Source organism: Urocitellus parryii, chromosome 5 (assembly GCF_045843805.1).
Source record: "Urocitellus parryii isolate mUroPar1 chromosome 5, mUroPar1.hap1, whole genome shotgun sequence".
NCBI lineage: Eukaryota > Metazoa > Chordata > Mammalia > Rodentia > Sciuridae > Urocitellus > Urocitellus parryii.
In genome coordinates this window covers 4,545,045-4,565,752 of record NC_135535.1, presented here as the reverse complement: position 1 = coordinate 4,565,752, position 20,708 = coordinate 4,545,045, and the positions used below count along the sequence as shown (strand labels likewise).

Here is a 20,708-nt window from a genome sequence, read left to right as displayed (position 1 = left end):
AGGCAGGACACAGGTCTCCTCCTGCACCCTTCACCGGGAACCAGTGTGCAGGGGACACATTTTCCAAATGTCCACCACTAACCACAAAAGTGTGCCCAGTACTGATTGGGGGTTAGAGATGATTTCAGCAAAGGGGCGAATTCACAAACACAGAGTCCATGAGCCACGAGTACTGGCTGCATCAGGACTGACCCTGCCAGCTCCAGCTGGGACACCAGCCCAGTCGTGCCCCCCACCCCAGCCAGGGGCCTGCCCGAGTCGCTCGCTGGATCACAGACCTGCAGGCCCCCCGCAGACCAGCAGCTCAGGGAGGAGTGCGCGAGGCTCATAGCGGGGCGTGCTGCCAGGCCTCCCTCATCTGGGGTGCTCTCTGCTGGTGCTGTCTCATCCTGCAGGACACTGAGCGGGGGACAGGGAGCCCAGCTGCTCAGCAGGACTGGTGTGAGGAAGGCAGAGCAGTGACAGTGGCTGGCAGAACTCCTGTCAATCACTGCACCCTCGAGGCAACATTATGGGGAGGCCTGGGCCCAATAGAAACTCGGTCTTCATTCCAGAGATAAAGCAACCTGGGGATGGAGGGACTCGGGGGAGATTCAGAGCTGGGACCTGGAGTGTGGCAGACATGTGCTTCCCAGGCCCCCCCACTGAGCCCCAGCCCTGCCCTCCCAACTCAACACATGGGGGTGGCTCACAGTGGGCCTCTCAGGCCAGCCAGGAGGACACCGGCCTTGTCCATGGGTGCTGTGGGGGCCACTTCCCGCAGAATGCCAAGTAAGCACCAATCATGTCCCATAGAGAGACCCCTCAAGTGCACCTGACCAGAAAGGGGCCTCTGCACCTCTCAGGGCTTTTCACAATGCTAGCGCAGGCTGCAGAGGCTCCGTTAGACCAGGATCGAGAACAGACTTGGCCCACACTGCTGACCCAGCACCGCCAGCAAGCCTCCAGGGAGAGCGGGGAGAGCGCAGGAGGGGCTGGGCAGAGCACGGGCCGGTGAGCGCTCCTGGACAGACAACCACTCCGTGGCTATGTTAACCACTGGGCTGCTTCCTACCAGCTGGACCCTTTGGAAAACCCGAGGGTCTGAGGGGCACTGCTTGAGACCTCTCCCAGGCCCATCTGGACCACTAACCCACAAGGTTCCAGCCAGCTGTGCTAAGGCCATCAGAAGGACGGCCGTGTATTCAGGGGGGAAAAAACGCACCACACTCTGCTGGAGGACACTGGAGCAGCAGCCACGAGGTGTCCCCGAGAGAGCGATTCCATTGGGTCTCGGACCGTCCAGAGCCACACACACACACTTTCAGAGCCTCAGAAACTTGCGAATTCTTTTTAGTTGATAATATCAACCCCAAAGGTAACACAGACTCTCTCTCAGGTACGATTACACATCAATATCCCGGATCTCAGGATATCAACATAAAGACTTTACATACAGGGGCTGGGGTTGTGGCTCAGCAGAACAGCGCTCGCTTGGCACGAGCAAGGCCCTGGGTTCGATCCTCAGCACCACAAAAAAATAAAGGTATTGTGTCCAACTACAACTAAAAAATAAATATTTTAAAAAAAAATTTTACATACAGTACTAAACAGAGTCCAGAAATCTATTAAAATATATGCTAATGGCCAAACAGGATTTAGTCAGTAATACAAAGATGGCCCAATATTAGGAAAAGTATTATATATATTTATATCTATTTATGACTCAAAAGAGAAATTACACACGAAAATCTCACAGAGGCTGGGCCAAGACCACGCAATGAAACTCAATACCCGTTGTTGATTTTTAAAAAATAGTCTGCTGGGCGTGGTGCACACCTGTGATCCCAGCAACTCGAGAGGCTGAGGCAGAAGGATCACAAGTTCAAGGCCAGCCTGGACAAGTTAGCAAAGCCCTGCCTCAAAATAAAATAAAAAGCTGGGGACATAGCTCAGTGGGAAGGCACTTGTCTAACATGTGCAAGGCCTTGGGTTCCATCCCCAGTATCACAAGTAAAAATACTAAGTAATGGGGCTGGGGATGTGGCTCAAGCAGTAGTGCGCTCGCCTGGCATGCGTGCGGCCTGGGTTCGATCCTCAGCACCACATACAAAATAAAGATGTTGTGTCCGCCCAAAACTGAAAAATAAATATTAAAAAAAATTTAAAAAAAATACTAAGTAATGATTTAAAAATTTAAAAAATAGCCTCCATAAAATCTGTTTATTTCTATAAACAGACACTTCCTTAAACTGATATATCTTAACTTCCAGAGTTAGAAACAAATTGATCATCGCAGTCCACTATTGTCAGCATTGTTCTGAAGATGCTGGACATTACCATCAGGCGACAAAAACGTACTGAGAACAACAGCAACTGGGGGGAAAGCCACGCCACTGTGGACCGTGTGACGCGGTGAGCACCTGCCCTGGAGGACACAGGCAGGGAAGCTGAAAGACCAGCCGTCCACGGGAGCACCAGAACACGCAGGGAACAGAGCGCCAGAGCCAACTCTCCTGGTGGAGGGGGACGGGGGCTTCTGTTCTTCAGAATCTAAAACAGAAGGACCTGAACAGATGAAGAGGCCCACCACATTCTCAGCCGGAACCCTCAAGTCACGGGGGAGCAACTCTGTCTCATTTGATCTGTTCATTTAACACGCCGAGAGAAGGGCTGGTCTGGTTCGGTTTTGCGGCGCTGGGAATGGAACCTGGGCCTCGCACACGCTAGGCAGGCGCTCTGCCCGAGAGACACGCTGACAGTGTTCAAAGCCAGTACAGCCAGGAGAATCCAGGAGAGTTCTGTGGGGCTTCTCGTCACGTCACGACATCCTAGACAGCCAGGCTGTTACCCCATCAACTCGCGGGCTAAGGCAGGGCGATCGCAGGCTCGAAGCCAGCCTCAACAACTTAGCAAGACCCTGTCTCAAAGTAGAAAATAAAAAAGGGGAGAACGGGCGGAGAGCTGTGGAGGAGGGGCTGGAGGCAGAGGCAGCCTTGCACCTGGAGCTGGTGCTCCTTTCCAGCCTCAGCCGGGGAGGTTTGCCGGTAAGTTTCCCCCTCCTCTAAGTCTTACAGGGTGAGTCCTGCCATTTGCAACTTCAAGAAGCCTCACACATTTGAGGCTCACCCCAGATCCTCCCCTGGCTTCTGTCTCTGATATCAGACGCTGACCCCAGCTCCGGCAGAAACCTTCCGGTCGCCACTCTCTTGGGCAGATTTGCCGATTCACAGACTGTCCGTTTCTGCCACTGCTTTTCGCCCGTGGAACCCTCAGACCCGGCAAGCTGTATGGCTTCACTGATTCTGTTTTCAAACATGATCCAAGCACGGCGCCAAAATGACACATCTCCACCCTGCCATTACACCTGCCCCACTGTGAGAACGTGACCCAGGCCTCAGCTCGGCCTCCCCACTCGCTCCAGGCTGTGTACAGAATCACCACCTTCTGAAACCTCCCCCTCTGAATGGCCACCACACGGCATCCGGCTTCTGGCCTTTCCCCGTGGGACTCGTCAGCATCTAACACAAGAGGCATTCCACCCATTTCTTCCGTACAGGAGTCCCCAGCCTTTCCTGCAAGATCCAAACAGAAAACACCTTAGGCTCTGCAGGCACACGGTCCTATCGCAACTACAAAGTCAGCCACATGATACATAAAGGACTGCACGGCAGTCCCGGCTCCTCAGCAGGGAGACACCAGGCCAGCCTGGACGACTCCTTGAGATTCTGTCTCTCAAAATGAAAAGCCCTGGGCACAGAGCTCACTGGTAAAATGCTCTGGGGTCAGAGCCCATACCACAAGGAAAAAAGGGCAAGAGCTGAGACTGTCCTGGGCCACAGTGCCAAGACCTGCCACCCAAGCCAGGGCCTCGGAACGCCCGGCTGGACCTGTGGCGCGGGCCTCGGTGTTTTTCCCCGTGGGCTGTTGCGCTCACTGCTGTGGGCTCAGTTCCTACCACAGGGTCTTTAGGAAACAGTAAATGTTCCTAACCCGAAGTAGCACACAAGACGGGCTGAGGGACGGAGAAAAGCACGGTGGCCAGCACACGAGTGGATGGATCCTGGCAGGACCACAGCACAGCTTCTCAGGAAGCCAAGATCAAAACTTTCAACAGGAAAGGAAAAAAGAGAAAACATGAATTTTTAATTTTTTCAGAGAAGGAAAAGCCTTTCGAAGTAGAATGCAAAAGAATGGCAAATTAAAAATATGGCAAATAAAAAATAAAATTACAAATATGCAACAACAAACACACCATTATTATGCACCAATAAAAATATGAAAAAGAAAAAAAAAAGAACAATAAACCAAACTACATAAAAACTAGTCCCTACAGGGGAAGAAGACACATGTACCTCCACAGGCCTCGGCACAGCAAGCAAAAACCAACCCCACGCTGGCAGAGAAGTGGCTCCTGAACAAGGGCCAACCTTAACACAATCGGAGTTCTGTGCACTGCATAAGAAAACAGTGGACACTGGCCTTCACAACATGAAAAGCAGCTCACCTTCACACAGACACGTGAACTGCACCCTGTGTCGTCTACCTGTCGGATCTGCAAAGACAAGACTGCCTGACAGGTCTCAAGTAGGACCAGGGACATCCTGTCCTGCAATGGGGACATTCACTGGTAAAACATCTATGGGGACAGTGGGCACACATCAGATGCTCAGGGCTGGCTGACACTCAGTGGTGGAGCCCTTGCCCAGGGTGCATGAGGCCCTAGCTTCATGCCAGCCCACCCCCCCCCCTGCCCTCACACACAAAAAAGTGGGGCAGACCAACATTAGAGGCCTTTAAAGTTAAAGAAAAGAAGTTTAAAATGACATAAGGGCAAGTGATGCACCAGGCAGGCCTGGAAGGTGGGACTGGAGGCTGGAGAGAGCAGGAAGGAGGCCGGAGAGCTGGGGCAGCCTGCGGGCACCTCGGGCCCCTGCAGGTCTGGCTGCCGCTACAGTCCTGGCACCATGTCCTGACCGGCAAACTGGTGGTCACAGTGGTCCCCCACTCTGGAGCAGCCCAGAGTTTAAATCAGCTGATACACCAAAGCCCCCCCAACCCAGGGTAGCATTTCAGGCATCCTTAGCGTCATTGCTGCCTGTGGAGACAGAACCAGGGAGACGGGAGACTTGGTTTTCTCATTTTGAGTTTTCTTACACCTTTTGAATTCTGCGCCTTGGCACATTTACCTATTCCAAAAGTAACCAAAAGATCAAGCTGTTAGCTGCATCTAATAACCATGTAGCTAACTGGAAAACTGCTCGGGCAGTGGTGGCAGTGCATGGAACTGAGACTGAGGGGGCGTGTCATAGGCCCCGTGGTTCATGTGAGTGGCAGGCCCATCTCTCTCCTGGTTCCAGATAACCTGCAGCACAGACTCACCCCTTCCCTGTGCAGACGCCATGCCAAATTTCCTTCTTGGTCCCACAGGTCTACACTGTAGAAGTGGGAGGCCGCCTGGGGACACAGTGGCTCCAGCTGGACCCTGAGCCCAGCACTCCCACAGCTGCTGGCAGGGTTAGGGCTAGGGTGGGGGTGAGGAGGCCGGGCAGAAGCTCTGTCCTCCCAGAACTCCCCTGGAGCATGTTCACCACTAAGCGGTGCAGCCAGAGCAGGAGGGCAGCGCACACCTGGCCCAGCCAGCGGCTCCAGGAGCGCAGCTCAGCAGAGACACAAATGCAGGACAGGGACAGGTCAGTATTCAAGGTCCACCTGCAGGAATGCCAGACCAGGAGAGGATAGGACAAAAAGCCCCGGAGCAAGGACGTGTGAGAACCAGAGCTGGAGGGACTTGAAGACCTCTTGGCGAGGTCTGTGGCTTGGGGAACCTGAGAGGTCTGGTGCAGTGTCTTTGTTGTGGCCTGCAAATGCCTGGGTGAAGGCCCCTGGGAGTGCACGTGCCTGACTGCAGACTGTTCAGCTCTGGCCACTTCCCAGGTGGGGAGTCAGCTGATCTCTGGGGACGAGGGCAAGGCAGCCTCTGACCCTCTAGAACTTCCCCAGGCTGGCTGCCATGGCCGAGCAGGATGAATAGGCCTCTGTGGCCCCTCAATGAGCCCTTCATCAGCTGTGCCTCTCCTGCTCAGGGACCCCTCCCTCCTTGTGGCACAAAAGACAAAGGAGCTGCCCACAGAGGGGCAGGCTGGCTTGCTGAGGCCTTTGGAGGAAGAACTGGTCAGTCGGGTCCCCATGTGAGCAATCCCGAGGGCCTGGCCCAAGGGCTTTCAATGACGCAAGGAGGCAGACAGGCCTCAGAACCCTGCCTGCCGACAACTAATAATAATAATAATAATAATAATAATAATAATAATAATAATAATAATAAAAAACCCTGCCCGGCTCCCCATCTTTTTTGGGAAAAAGTCCAGGCTTCTTCACAGACTAGCCAGGCTCTCCAGACCCCCAGGTCTGCTGAGGCTGAAGCCAGCCTGGGTCCTTCCTCCCTGACCAAATGCCCAGCAGGTCTCTGTCTGGCACAGCCTTTGGGGGTCAGCTGACACTGGCGGGAGCCTTCCCACCACCCGCCCCATGCCAGGCTTCTCTAAGCAACTATGCCCTACAAGTGTGCCATCGGCTCCCTGTCCCCAAGCATCTGCTCCCTTGTGAGTGCCCACCCAGGGCTTCCTTGCCCCTTGTGACCTTCACTCCTCTGAGGAGGAAGCAGGCCCAGCCCATAACCTGCAGCTGCCCTCAAGGCCACATTCCAGGCTCCAGGCTGCGTCCTGCTGGCTCCAATCTGTCTGTCAGGGTCCTTTCAGCTTGCTGAACAGGGTGTCCTGGTCCCCAGCACAGGGAAGCCTGCAACAGGAAGCCAGCGGATGTGGAACAGACAAAGTTGGGACTGTAGGTTCAGGGCACTTGGGAAGCCTAACTCACTGCGGCAGGTGAGCAGCAGCCTCACTCTCAGCTCCGGTGCGGCACTGTGACGGCCCTGCTGACCCATTCCCACTGACCCACTCCACTGCTAAGAAAACCCAGCTCGGAGGCCAGGCTGCCCAGCGAGTCCCCAAGGACCTCAAGATCCCTTTCAGGCGGCGGGGCTACTACCAGGGCAGTCATGGGCAGTCACTAATCACAGTGTCCACAGAGTGGACTCTGTACTCCCTCCTTAGTAGCAGTGCCTGCAAAACCTCCTGGACACTCAGCACCACCCTGCACCCACCACCTGGCTGCCCAGCCGGCCCGCAGCCCACGCAGCCTTTCCTGAGCACAGCTCCTGGGTCGGGTCGGCAGCTCCACGTCCTCCTCCCAGCCACTAGCTCACCACCACTGCAGCCAGATCCAAACTGCTAACTGCTGCCTCTCGGATATGGCAAGTGGCTCTGAGACTGACAAGCTGCCACATGCTCTCCTGAGTCTGCCTTGGGCTGACACTGACACTCAGAGGCACCTGTCCCAGGCAAAGGGCAGCAGCAAGAGCCCTGGCGGGCGGACACACACGTGCTCACGGCTCCCCAACTGCCGACCAGCTGGTACTGTTCCCTTCCTCCAGGCACTACGTGGCCCGCGGGAGTCACCCGCCCAGGAAGCCCAGAGCCCACATCTGCAGGCAGCTACCAGGCAGCCCAGGTAGCACAGAGGGCAGGGGGCACCCAGGCCCAGGAGCTCTGCACCTGCTGGGGAGCGCACCCACCTCCTGCACTCACCAGCTCTGGGCTAGAGCCAGGCTGGTCCACATGGCCATGAGCCCTCGTCGCGTCCACACGTGCCCTACGATAGCTCCTGCAGGTTCCCAGCTCCAGCTAACACTACAGGGCACTCCCCGTGGGCTCAGATGCAAAGCTGAGGACGTGCCTCCCAGATTGAGGGGTAAGAGCCCAGGGCGCCTACACAGACCCCAAGAACCCAGGGGACCCTCCAGCTGTCCTACTTCGAGGTCATCTAGCCTACCCCCTCTTGGGCTTGGCAGAGGCACACAGTCCCACCTCAGCACCAGGTGGCCCTTCTCGAGCTAGCCCCTGGACCTCGGTGCCTTAGTCCCTGGCTCGATCCCCGGTGCTCTGTGGAGAGACTCCCAGGAAAGGCCCCGCGAGCCCAGATCCTCTACCCCTCAGCTTCACTCCACAGCCTCCCCTGCTGGACACCAGGGGCTGGTCCTCCTCGTGCACTGGACCAAGACCGGCCACACAGCAGGAAGGGCGGCCACACCTCTTCCTGGAGAGATGAACCTGTCGAGTGTGAGCCAGGCCAAGGGAACTGGGTCCCACACCCACTGTTGCTGTGTTACCCCGAACCAGAGCCTCCTCCCAAGTCTCACTGGCTCCATGTGCCTGCAGGGTGACCCCCAACTCAGGGTGCCCACAGGAAGAGGTGTGGTGTGCTGCCCACGCACCTGGGCACGGGGAGGAGGCTCTGGGAAAGCGTTGGCTGTCTGGGGCTCAGGTGAGGATCCCGGCGCAGAGCCTCCCGCCACAGCCCGGAGGAAGGTAACCTCCGTGAGGGCCTGCTGCAGGGGGACTCCTGCTCCCCAGCCCCCTTCCTGGCACTGGGGCAGCCCTCTTCCCCTGGGTCTGCAAGGCGGACCTGCGGACAGTGGGGCCCGAGGCGGAGCCACAGCTCTTCACAGAAGGGGCAGCAGGTCTTAGCTCCAGGCCGTGGGCCAGGCGTCCTCCCTCCCCTCGTCTCCCTTGTCTCTGAACCTAGACAGGCACGTGGCGCTGACCCCTGAGCAACTGGCCCTGATTGCCAAGGGTGCTTTAAGCAGGTGTCCCTGAGCCCGGGCCAGAAGCAGTGACCCACGTCAACTGCTGACACTGACAGCGTTGGCATAAGAGGATACCCAGAGCTGGGGAAAGGGCCTCCCCCACAGGCCTGCTGTCACAGGCAGCTTCTGTGGTGCCCGCGGGCTCTAGGTCTGCCCCTCACTGCCTCCTGGGGAGAGAAAGAGCAGTGATCAGTTCTACTCAGCCCAGAGAGCTGCAGTGATTTCCCCAAAGTAGCACAGCAAATGAATTTCAGACCTTTCTCTTGCCCTGCTCAGGTGGGTCCTTGTGGGAAGGCCCCACTCAAGGGCCACCTCCCAAAGACTTGACCACTCTCCCCACTCAGTGGAGCCCCTCCACCAGCCCACCACCTGGCATGCCCATGGCAGCTTCCTCTGCCCTGTGGGGCTGTCTTGGGCATCACCCACTCCACACAGGCCCACGGCCAGCACCAACCCTGCCCTGAAGGGGAGCTCAGGTGGTGAGCAAGGGGTCCATGCCACACAAAACGGGCAGCAGGGATCCTGCAAAGAGGGCGGGAGCCAACTCCATCGGATGTCAGGAAAAGGCCACAGGGACAGAGAAGGGCCCGTGAGGTGAGAGCGAGGTCCCCTGACAGGGCAAGGACGGCAACTTCAGACACGGGACGCCAGGGTAGGGGCCTCGGGAAGCCAAGAGCCGTGTCGCTGCGGCTCCGGCTGGAAGCGTCTTGGACTTTCTGCTGTGTGGGCATTCAGAGGTCACCGAAGGTGTGAACAACAGGGGTGACAGTCAAGAGCAGCCACTGTCTGGGGACCGTGCAGGTGGGGCTGGCCGTGGCTGGGCACAGGGGAGAGGAGGGCAGCAAGCCCGGGGCCGAGCAGTGAGTCACCTGGAGCAGGCTGAGTGGGAGGAACCAGTGGATCCTTCAGGTGGGGACAGATGTCCAAAGCAGTTGGTGACAGGGTTCAGGACACATTATGGCCTCCCTCACCCTCTTCCCCTGAAGCAGGCACACAACTAGGAAAGATGCTCTGACCTTCCCTGAAGCAGGTCAAAGACCCTCACCCAAGAGGTGACTCCCTAAACCCAGAGGAAAGGAACGTCCCTCTCTTCACAGACATGGACAGAGAAGACCGGCCAGGCCCTGGGGAGTGCCGGCCATTTAGCAGCATTAGAGCACACGACCTCTTTATCCAAGCAGAGTTCTCCATGGCGGCCCACCTCCCCACCACTCCTAGCAGTTAAAGTCACAGGGTCAAGCTGGGCGCAGTGGTGCACGCCTGTCGCCCCATATCCAGGAGGCTGATGGGGATTCCAAGTCCCAGGCCAGTCTCAGCAACATAGTGATCCTGTCTCAAAATTTAAAAAGTAAACAAAAAGATGGCAGTGCAGCTCAGTGGTAGAGCCCCCTGGGTTCAATCTACCAAAAAAAGAAAAAAGACACAGGATCACTCCATCCTGCCAGGTTTCATTTCCTTGTGAAGGCTCCATGTGTGTAGAACTAGACTATCTTCTGAATCTGCCTCCTGTTGCTGGGACCTGAGCCGCGATCTCAGGATGGGAAGAAGCAACACTGTTTGTCTCCTACATTGGCAGTGGGGGCTGGAGGTCGGGGAGTGTCTGCGTGGGTCCTGAGATGTGGACAGGACACACTGAATAACCACCCTCTACCAACCTGTACTGCCCTCTCCGGTAAGCTGCAGGCTCCTGGAGGCAGGGCCAGCTCTAACTTAGCAGTGCACCTTCAGGCTAGGGCCTCTGGACCCATGAGACAGGCAACAGTGACCAGGGACACTGAAGGAGAACGTGCAATGGGCAGAAGCCACAGAGGTGAGACAGCAGCACACAAAGATCTTGAGAGGGGGTTGTTGCAAAGGTGCCTGTGCAGCCATGTTTTAGAAAAAACTGGAAGCCACGGTCAGGGCCCCAACTCAGGACCTCCTTCTCCTAAGCCTCTGTCCCCTGTGAAGTGGGCCAGCACCCTGCACTCTGCCATGAGGACAAATGAGAGTGCAGAGAAGACAGCACGTTGTACAAGCTGGGGTTTTCCCTCTATTTATATGGGAAATCCATGCTTCACCACACACACATACACACACACACACACACACACACACACACACACACACACACGTTTGGTATTCTGCTTTTCTTCCTCTCTGTCCACAGCTATGTCCCAAGCAGGAAAATCACTCTGCAACAGTCAGAGCACATCCAAATGGTTTTCATACTGACAGCATGGGAACTTCCACTACAAGTCAAGGAAACGAAAACACGCCCTCCTTTTTATGGTCACAGACATCCCTCAGGTGTACACTGGTCACTCGATGGGAGAAAAATCATTTTAAAAACTCAAGCAAGCTGGTGTTTGTCTCACAGCCTGCCAGATAAAAGGTATTTTTAGAAGGAGGGGGTCCCCTGGGGTGAGTGCCGTCTCTCTTCTCCAGGCCTGGACTGCACAAAGGGTCCTCCACCAGCTGGTGCCCCAACCCTGTGAACCCAAACGAGCCCTGGGCTCCAGAGCCCCTGTCTGCAGGTGCTGAGGACCATCAGCTCCAGGAGGGGAACCGTTGAAACCCGCCTCCAGCCTGCCCCCAGGTTGCAGTGAGTTCAAGAGGCTCCGCCTGTGCAGTGGGCTGCAGGAGGGAGGGGTCAAGGCAGGAACATGGCTCGGGACATCCCTTTGTGCCAGTCAGGGTCCCCTTGGAGCCTCCCTACATGTCCCTACTAAGGACATTCTGAGATGCTTTCCAGCTCTCTCCAGCTCCTCCAGGACGGACCGGAGTCCAGAGGGCATTCTGCTGCATGAGCCAAAAGGAGGAGATGAGGAGCAAGTTGCCAAGGTCACCCTGTGCCCCCAGGTGGGGCAAGGTCCCACCAGGCCTCCCAGGACAGGACAGTCAGGCAGGCTGGCTACTGCCTCCCCACTTGATGGGCGGAGCAATTAATCTGTACCCCACAGGAACCTGTCTTCCTACGGGCAGAGGCCTCTGGGTGTGAGGCCCACCTCTGCAGAGCATGACCTGGCCACCCACTCCTGCCAAACACTAGGGTGAGGACACTGAGGTCCATGCTGCTGGGATGCAGTCAGCTGGCCCAGGTGGATCCGTGAGCCCTGGCTGGGAGTTAAGCTATGTCACTTGCTACAGGAAGGCAGGGGTGACTGCACTGGGGGAGGTGTGACAGCCAGCTCCCTCCCAGTTATGAGCTTTGGTGTCCATCTATAAAATAGGGCAAGGGGTGGTAACTGGACAGGTCAGTGGCCACTGACCCTGGCTGATGCCCCAGTCATGAAGGGAACATAGTACCACCACAGACTCAGGGCCCCCAGAGGATCTAACTCGATGTCCAGGTGGGCAAAGGAGTGGGAATCCTAGTTCTAAAGTTCCTGGTCATCCTTGGCGAAGGTGCCCTGACATGGGGGCAGGGAGTGTGGCCCAGACGTGGAAGCAAGAGGTACGGCACCAAGTGGGTACACCAAGGCACGCAGGCTGGCCAGGGAGCTGGGCTCAGGCTGTAAGTGAACCCAGCAAGCACAGTCCTGGGGTCAAGAGCAACACAGCAAGCACCCTTGGCAGGCCTAGAGGAGGGACATCCGGGGCCTTTGGGGAGATCACGTCTGGTCAGAACATGCCTGAAGAGTCTTCAAAGTCAGGTTTCAGACAGCTCTGGGGCACTTGCTGTCTCTACCTCTCCAGAACCTGGGAGGACAGCCCAGCCCCTGGGATGAGCAAGACACCAGCCTCCATCCCGCAGCCTCCACCCACAGTGGGGCTTAGGGACTGGGCAGTGAACCTGGCCCTCCTCAGAAAGGTCAAGCAGCAGCACCACTCGGCTCTCCTGTAAATCGCGGGTAAGCACCTACCTCCCCGGGGCTGAGCATTCACTAGGGTATGATTTACAAAGCTGCCCACTTAGTGGCCCAGAGTAAGGCTAAGAGGCGTGAGGTGTGGGAGGGGCAGCAGCCAGCCATGGAGTGCAGATGGGACGCAGGGACTGGTGGAGCCAGCCTGGCCTGGGTCAGAGGCTCAGCTCTGGACTCCCCTCTCCTTGGCTGGGAACAGAGGCCTCTGCCTGTGGAAGCAGGGGCAAGCCTGAAATCCCAGGGGCCTCCAAGGGGAGCAGACCAAGCAGAGACGCCCGCCCAGGCCCCGATGCTGGGCCCCCTCGGCTCTGCCACCGTGGGGGGAGCTCATCGCTCTGTCTGCAGTCACCTTTCTTTCTGTTCTGTACCAGCTTTTGTAAACGCTTCCCCTTAGTGTGGCGCGGTGGCCACGCCTGCAATCCCAGCGACTCAGGAGGCTGAGGCAGGAGGGTCATGAGTTCAAAGCCAGCCTTAGTGAGGCCCTTGGTAAGTTAGAGAGGCAGAGTCTCAAAATAAAAAATAAAAAGGGGGGCTGGGGTTGTGGCTCAGTGGTAGAGCACTTGCCTATCATGTGAGGCACTGGGTTCAATTTTCAGTACCACATATAAATAAGTAAAGGCCCATCAACAACTAATAAAATATTTTTTTAAATAAATAAATAAAAGGGCTGGGGATTCAGCTCAGTGGTTAAGCACCCCTGAGTTCAATCCCCAGTACCAAAAAAATAAGCTTCTCCTTAAGTTTGGTAAACATCTGTCCACACTGTGAGGGTCAGATGTCAGCCCCCAAGAAATAGGACTCGCAGGTCACTACCATATAGAAGCCTGTCACGCACAATGAGGTCTGTCACAAGTTATTAAAACAGCAAAAAACTGGATCCAACTGAGCCTCCAACAAGACGAAACCAATTAAATAAATCGTAGTACATCCACTCCACGGCCGTGTAGTAGTTTAAATCATGTGTGGTGTTTGAACAACATGAAAATGTTTTAGGAATTTTAAGTGAAAAAGCATGATTAAGAAATTTTCTGCACAGAATATCAAGTATTCCTCAGCAAGGCTCTGAAAAGGCTGGAGCGCAAGGCGCTGTGGGTCATTCTCCCCTCTCTTCTTTATCCAAGTTCTATAATGCAACATTTTTAATTCGTAAAAAAATGGCTTTGGGTTTCAAAGACTTTTTTAAATTTTTTGTTTAGTTGTCAATGGACTTTTATTTCATTTATTTTTCAAGTGATGGCTGAGAACTGAACCCAATGCCTCACACACGCTATGCAGGCGCTCTACCACGAAGCCACAACCCAGCCCTAAGACTTAAGGATAGTCGGCTTGGAGCACTTCCTCAGCCTCCTGCTCAGTGGATGTGCCAACGCCTGCACTGCCCAGTGACAGGGGCAGGGTCCACCCGCCCTGCCAGAAGGCGGAAGGCCCAAAGGGGAAACGCACCCAGGCAGAGCAGCACAGCACTGTCCCAGGCTGGGTGAGGCTGACACAGACTGCAGAGATGTCCTGTGGCTGTGGCCCTGCCTTTTAGAGTGCAAGGCCCAGAGTCCTCGGGTCCTGAAGGACACAGAGTCTGCCTCAGGAGAGCCTCCTGGGCTGCACCAGCCCCAGGAACCCAGAAGCCGCAACCCAAGGCCTTAAAATAGACCCAGGAACCGAAAGGGGCCCTGCTCCCACTCCCAACAGCCACACTTCCTCCCCGCCATGCTGGCCCCCAACCAGCTGCAACTGCCTCAGGGCTGGGGCCACTAGAGGCCCAAGAGACCCAGGGAGCCCATCCCCGTGACGGCCAAGCAGTCTGGACTTGGTTCTGTGTGCAGGCACTGGGCCAGATGCGCTGATCCTGGACAGCGACAGCCACAGCTGCAGACTGCATCTGGCTGCCGGGGCCAGGCTGAGCGCCTGTGCTTGCCACAGCTCACTTGCCACCTGCCACTTCCCTATGCATCCCATGTCCCTAGACCGAGGTCCAAAGGCTGTTGTGCTTATTCAGGACCCCGGCATTCCCTTCCACCATGGCTCCAGCTGAATCCCCAAACCCACACTTGTGCCCAGCTACCAAGGACACACAGGGCTTGTCCCAATTCAAAGGGGTTCTTGGGGCCCAGCACATGGTGGGTGCAGCCAGGACAGTGCTCCCGGGAAGGCAGCCCCCATTTCCTGCAGCCTATTCCACGAGACCTCTCCAGGTCACACCTGACAGGCCTTGGCTAGAATCCCAGATGTGCTGCCCCCCAGCACGGTGACCTTGAAGAGTTACTTTCCTCTTAAAGCTCAGCTTCCTCACCTGTCAGATGGGGTCATGACATAGCCTACCTCCACAGGAACAGGACTTAAGGACAGCTGCAGGTGCAGGGAAGCTGGCCCATGGCAGGCAGAGTCTGTGCTGACAGCTGGCCCACTAGGCACACCTGCAAAATTCCCTGAGACCAGGCCCACAGGGCCCCACCCAGGCTAACCGCTCAGGGACCCCTCCAGCCACCTAAGCCACCGGAGCCTCTGCTCCTATATCAGGCAGGTCTCACAGCCCCTGTTCAGGGACCCTCCAGCCACCTAAGCCACCGGAGCCTCTGCTCCTATATCAGGCAGGTCTCACAGCCCCTGTTCAGGGACCCTCCAGCTGGCTGGGAGCTCACACTCTACTGGTCCTTCCATGATCCTCCTCAGCCAGGCAGCCCATCAGTGGCCGGGCAGCTGGCACTCAGAGGACAGGAAAGGGCAGCCTGCAGCTCTGTGCAGCGCCCAGCACTTTCTACCCCTGTGGCTGGGGGCACAGTACAGCCCCTCCCAAGCTATGTTCTGTCGGGACAAAGAGTATAATGAGACCTGCCTCAGAAACTAATTCCAAGTATAAAGAATGAACACAGGGGCTGGGGATGTGGCTCAAGTGGTAACGCGCTCGCCTGGCATGCATGAGGCACTGGGTTCCATCTTCAGCACCACATAAAAATAAAATAAAGATATTGTGTCCACCTAAAAAAATATACAGAAAAAAAAAATGAACACAGCCAGGGGCTGGGGCTGTAGCTCAATGGCAGAGCACTTGCCTGGCATGTGTGAGGCACTAATACATATACAAATAAATAAAATAAAGGCAATCTGTCCATCTACAACTATGAAAAAATTAAAAAAAAAAAAAAAAGAATGAACTCAGCCGGGCGCAGTGGCCCACACCCGTAATCCCAGCAGCTCTGAGGGCTGAGACAGGAGGATCACAAGTTCAAAGCCAGCCTCAGCAACATCAAGCTGCTAAGCAACTCAGTGAGGCCCTGTCGCTAAATAAAATACAAAATAGGGCTGAGGATGTGGCTCAGTGGTTGAGAGCCCCTGCATTCAATCCCCAGTACCCCCCCCCAAAAAAAAAAAAACCAAAAAGGTCGATTTCCTGGCTAGGCTCGGTAGTGCATGCTGTAATCCCAGCAACTGGGGAGGCAAAGACAGGATGACTGAATCCCCGTCTCTAAGCAAAAAAAATACAAAGAGCTGGGGATGTGGCTCAGTGGTTAAGTGCCCCTGAGTTCAATCCCCAGTACCAAAAAAAAAAGAATGAACACAAAACACTCCTTTGCTGGGAGCAGTGGTGCACACCACTAATCCCAGCGACTGAGACAGAGACAGTAGCTGAGACAGGAGGATTCCAAATATAAGGACAGTCTAGGCAACTTAGTGAGGTCCTCAGCAAGTTAGCAAGACCCTCTCCCCCCAAAATAAAAAGACTGGAAATATAGCTCAGTGGTAAAGCATGCTGGGTTCAATCCCCAGTACCAAAAACAAACAAGCAACAAACCAAAACATCCCACTCCTTAGACCTGCAGCACTCTAGAAGAGGTGAGGACCCTATGCCACCTGACAGAGGTGAGCCCCAAACGCCAGGCATGGACGGCTCCAACAGTCCCAGCCTCTCAGGACTCACACCCAGCCAGGTCCAGAGCACACACTGCCTGGTGTGCTTGGGCTGCTGTTCAGAGCCCAGGAGGAGGCCCACATCTTGGGAGAAGAGGCAGCATCTGTCCACCTTTGGTTCAAATGTCTGCACTGCACACCTGGGCACTGAACCACAGGATCAGTCCCACTCAGAGACCCTAAAGCCCTACAGAAGCACCTCAGCCACCAGAGGGGCTCATTTTTCACCCGGAACTAAAAGTTTGCTATGGAAGCAACATCAAAATCCTGCTGGGCGTGGCCACGGCCCTGGCTGCTTCCGGCAGGGTTTTTACTTTGGTAGCAGCCACCTGTACACCTGGTTTCTCTCCCCAGAGACGGTGCCCTCTCACCAAGCAGGGACTGGGGTCAGCCCCACCTGGCACAAAGCAAGTGCTCAAGAAAGACTTCTACCAGAGGCCACCATAATGAGAGTCACGTCAGCCAGCAGCTACACAGTGCCTTTCATCCTAAGAGCCAGCAGTGACCTGGCGTGGGGACCCGTAGCTTTATTCCAGCTCACAGACACTGACTCGGAGATGACAGCAGCTCCACCAGAGACTCCCTGGACACCTTCAAACAGCCTCAGAGGCCACAACCAGCTCTGAGTGACCAAAGCCTTCATTAAACCCCACCACCAAAATCTGGGTGATTTGGGCCAGGGTTGCGGCTTAGTGGCAGAGCATCTGCCTGGCACATGGAAGGCACTAGGTTCAATCCTCAGCACCACACAAAAATAAGTGAATAAAGGCACTGGGTCCATGTACAACTCAAACTATTTTGTTTTTTTAAATCTGGGAGATTTAAATTCATTCGAGCGGGCCAGAAGTGCACCTCAGCAGCAGAGCTTGTGCTTTGCATGGGTGAAGCCCTGCGTTCAATCCCAGTACCACAAAGAATGAGTAAATCCATTCATAAATCTAACAGGTTGTCACAGCTGTAAAGAGAGGATAAGAAAATGCAGTCCAAAGGAAAAGAACAGAAACAGAATTTTAAAATCATAAGAACAAAACCATAATCCTGACCCCACAGGTGAGAGGCTGAAGGAGCACCTGGTGCACGTGCAGCGCTCAGGTGTTGTGGGTTCCCATGTTCCAGGTGACGGGACCAACATCAGGCCCTGCTCTGCTTTGGTATATGTCCCTGGTAAGCTCTCTTCTCTAGGAACATCAAATTTCTCAGATGAAACTTACAGAGGTGGACCCTCCCAGAGTCCCGACTCCGCCTCCTGGTCATCCACACCCTTCCTTTGCCAGTTCAAAAGTCCTCGCGTTTGTTCTCCAGGTGTCTATCGGGCACTTGCTCGGTCCGTGCCTCGTGTTAAGCACTGATAAGACTCACACTGCCCTGAGGAGCTCACTTGCTCTGTCTCCAGGGCCAGTCCCACAGTCCCTTACAATGCCACAGTTGTCATAACACACACAACACCTCGGCTTCCTGACCGTCCAGCACAGAGAATGAGCAGCAGCAGAGCAGGAGTGTCTGCGGGGTCCAGGAAGGTCCCAGCAGCAGCTTGGAGCTGAGACCTACAGGAAGACGGGGGCTGCTCGGGAGGCAAAGGAGCAGGGGCAGCTGTCTGTGCCAACAGCACACAAAAAAGCCCAGGGGTGAGAGCGCCAGGGACTGAGCTCAGGAGCTGGTAACAGGAGCGCCCACGTGAGGGAGCTGGAGCGGGTGCAGGGAGGGGAGACCGCGAGGTAAAGGTGTGAGCTGTAAGCACAGCAGGCCTGGCTGGGGACTTGGGGACGTGGGGAGGGAGGAGGCTGTGAGATCAGACTAGCCAGGGGTCAGTCAGCTGTGCCACTTCCTCCCTGCTGTCCTTGGGAAGGCTACTCATGGGTGACAAGGAGCTTATATTTCCACTTGGCAAAGGCATTAAGTAGTGTGTCAGGATGAAACTGTCGGAACACGCACAAAGCACCTGCACATACCAACAGCCTCGAAAATGCTGGGTGCCATCACTGCAGGCTCCTTGGGGCAGGGAACATCTAAGAGGGGAGAGATGCTCACAGGTCAAGGCGACGGAGGGCAGTGCTTTAAGTGGGGAGGGGCTGCTTGGAGTGGCTGAGCCTGCAGGGCTGAGGGCCTGTAGCAGATGGTCTTCAGACCCCTCCTAGTTCAGACATTCTGTGCCAGGTGACAGGTGGGTCTGCCAGGATGACACACAGTAGGTGCTCAGGGAATGTTTGCTGAATGAATTAATAAAGATCTTCCCATATCTGGACACCTTTTCTGAGACAAAACCATTGAAACCTGTTCTTGTCCGTCCCCACTTCAGAAGTCACCCCCACTACACCGGTCCGTATCAAGAAGAGCACTCACGCTGGACAGACTGGGCTGGGACCTGCTCCCTGAGAAGCTAAGCCTGGTGCTAAGCCTGCCTCCCACAAAAAGCCTTCACGGGATTCCTCGCAGCCTCCAGGGCGTGGCCTGCTGAGGCCCCTGCTGCTGCTGACCTCAGTGGGGAGGCATCCCGTCCTGGGGTCTGAGAAAGGTGAACCCATAGGGCACTGGTACAATGCGAAAGGCTACTGTCCCTTCAGAAATCCCCAGCCCAGGCAGGGGTGGGGTGAGGGGCTGCTGACAATGTGGAATGAAGTCATTCCTTGCCTGGAGAGGGAGGGGTCTTTTCATGGAGAAAATGACAAACCAAGACTACGGGGGAGGGGGCTCCTTCCGGCTTGGGGGTGGGGGGTGCAATCCATCAATATGGATGACCTCACACACAGCCAGGCCAGCAGACCCCACCCACACCTGCAGTCCCAGGCCCTTTTTCAAACAATAAGAGGCATCCCCACCCACACCACCCGGGAGATGCATGACGAGGGTTCTTAGAACAGATCCACCTAGAGAGGCAGCAATCCCCCATCCACCAGCCAAGCCAGTGGGTTCAGGGTGCAGAGGCCAACAGGTCCCTGGCAGAGTGGCTGGAGGAGAGGGCCATGCAGGTACAGACAAAGACTCAGCAAGCCAGAGACATGGCCCTCCATGTGAGCTGGGGAGGTCCACTGCCCTGCCTGCCGGGCTAAGGGTGTCCCCAAATCTCACTCCCTGCAGCAGCACGGAGGCCCCCAGGACGGCTTCCTGGAGAAGGAAGGCCACTTGCAGAACCACCAAGAGGAAGAATCGAGATGGGACAGACATACCAATGGACAGAGGGAGACATCAAATGACCTGGGAAGCAGAAAAAGAAGGGGGACACAAAGGTGCAGAGCACTCTAGCAGGTACCAAAAACCGAGCTGGAGACACAGGGACACAGGAAAGACCTAGATGCAGGGAAGGAGAGCAGATTGGGACACCCAGAAACACCGAGATGGACACGCAGAGACAGACACGCAGAGACACTGAGATGGACTTGCAGAGGCACACTGACACGGAGAGGGACACGCAGAAAAGGACACACGGGGCGGACACGCAGGGACCCAGGTGCAGACACACGGAGGTGGACAGCAAGGAGGCGGACAGCAGGAACGCGGCCCGCAGAGCCGCGCGGAGGCGCACCGGGCGACGCTCGCGACCCCGCCGGCCCCCGCTGGCCCCGCCGCCCACTCACCGAGGCCGCAGACCTCGCGGCGCAGGCTCAGGCGGCCGCGCTCCTCCGCTATGGCGCGCAGCATGTGCTGCAGCGAGCGCTCCTCGGCCTCGGCGCCGCCCGCAGGCTCCGGGGACGCGGCGGCGGCGGGGAGGGCGGGCGGCCCGGCCCGGAGCCCCGCGGGCGGCGCCGAGGCACAGGCCCGGCCCGGCGGCCGCGCGGAGGCCATGCCGGGCCCCGGCTCATCGCCCGCGCCGCGCCCGCGGGGGCCCCCGGCGCGCCCCGCCGCCCCCGCCCCGACGCCGCCCCCGCCCCGACGCCGCCCGCCGCGAGCACCCGTGAAGCCACAATCCGCCTTTGTGCGCGTCGCCGTCGCCGTCCCCGCCGCCCGCCGAGCCCTCAGAGGCGAGCGCACTGCGCGCCGCCACCGCCGAGCGCGCCCCCGCCCCGCCCGGCCCCGCCCCCGCCGCCTTGGCCCCGCCCAGAACCGCCTCCGGGCCCCTGGCCCCGCCCCCGCTGCCAGAGCGCCTGCCCCCGCCCACCCGCGGCCGCCTGCTCCACCTGGCGCGCCCAGAGCTGCGTGCTCCAGCCGTGCGCCGGGTCCCGCACCACCTCGCAGCCTCGGGCCTCGTGTCCCGCGCTGCCTGTCCCCTTCCCTCGGCGCCCACCTTCTCCAGGCCCTGCTCCGAGGTCCGCACGCCCCTCCGCCGCCGCCCCACGCGACGT

General features: G+C 56.8%; 1 protein-coding gene across 2 annotated transcripts in view; it reads right to left on the bottom strand.

The window, feature by feature from the left end:
* The window catches only part of Kiaa0930 (KIAA0930 ortholog), a 35,390-nt gene extending 15,255 nt beyond the window's left edge, over positions 1-20,135 (bottom strand). For both annotated transcript variants that reach the window (XM_026394350.2, XM_026394349.2), the window contains exon 1: positions 20,004-20,135. In XM_026394350.2, coding sequence (XP_026250135.1) covers positions 20,004-20,067 — 64 coding nt within the window. In that variant the 5' untranslated portion in view covers positions 20,068-20,135. The remainder of the gene's footprint in view (positions 1-20,003) is intronic.
* Between the last annotated feature and the right edge of the window lie 573 nt (positions 20,136-20,708).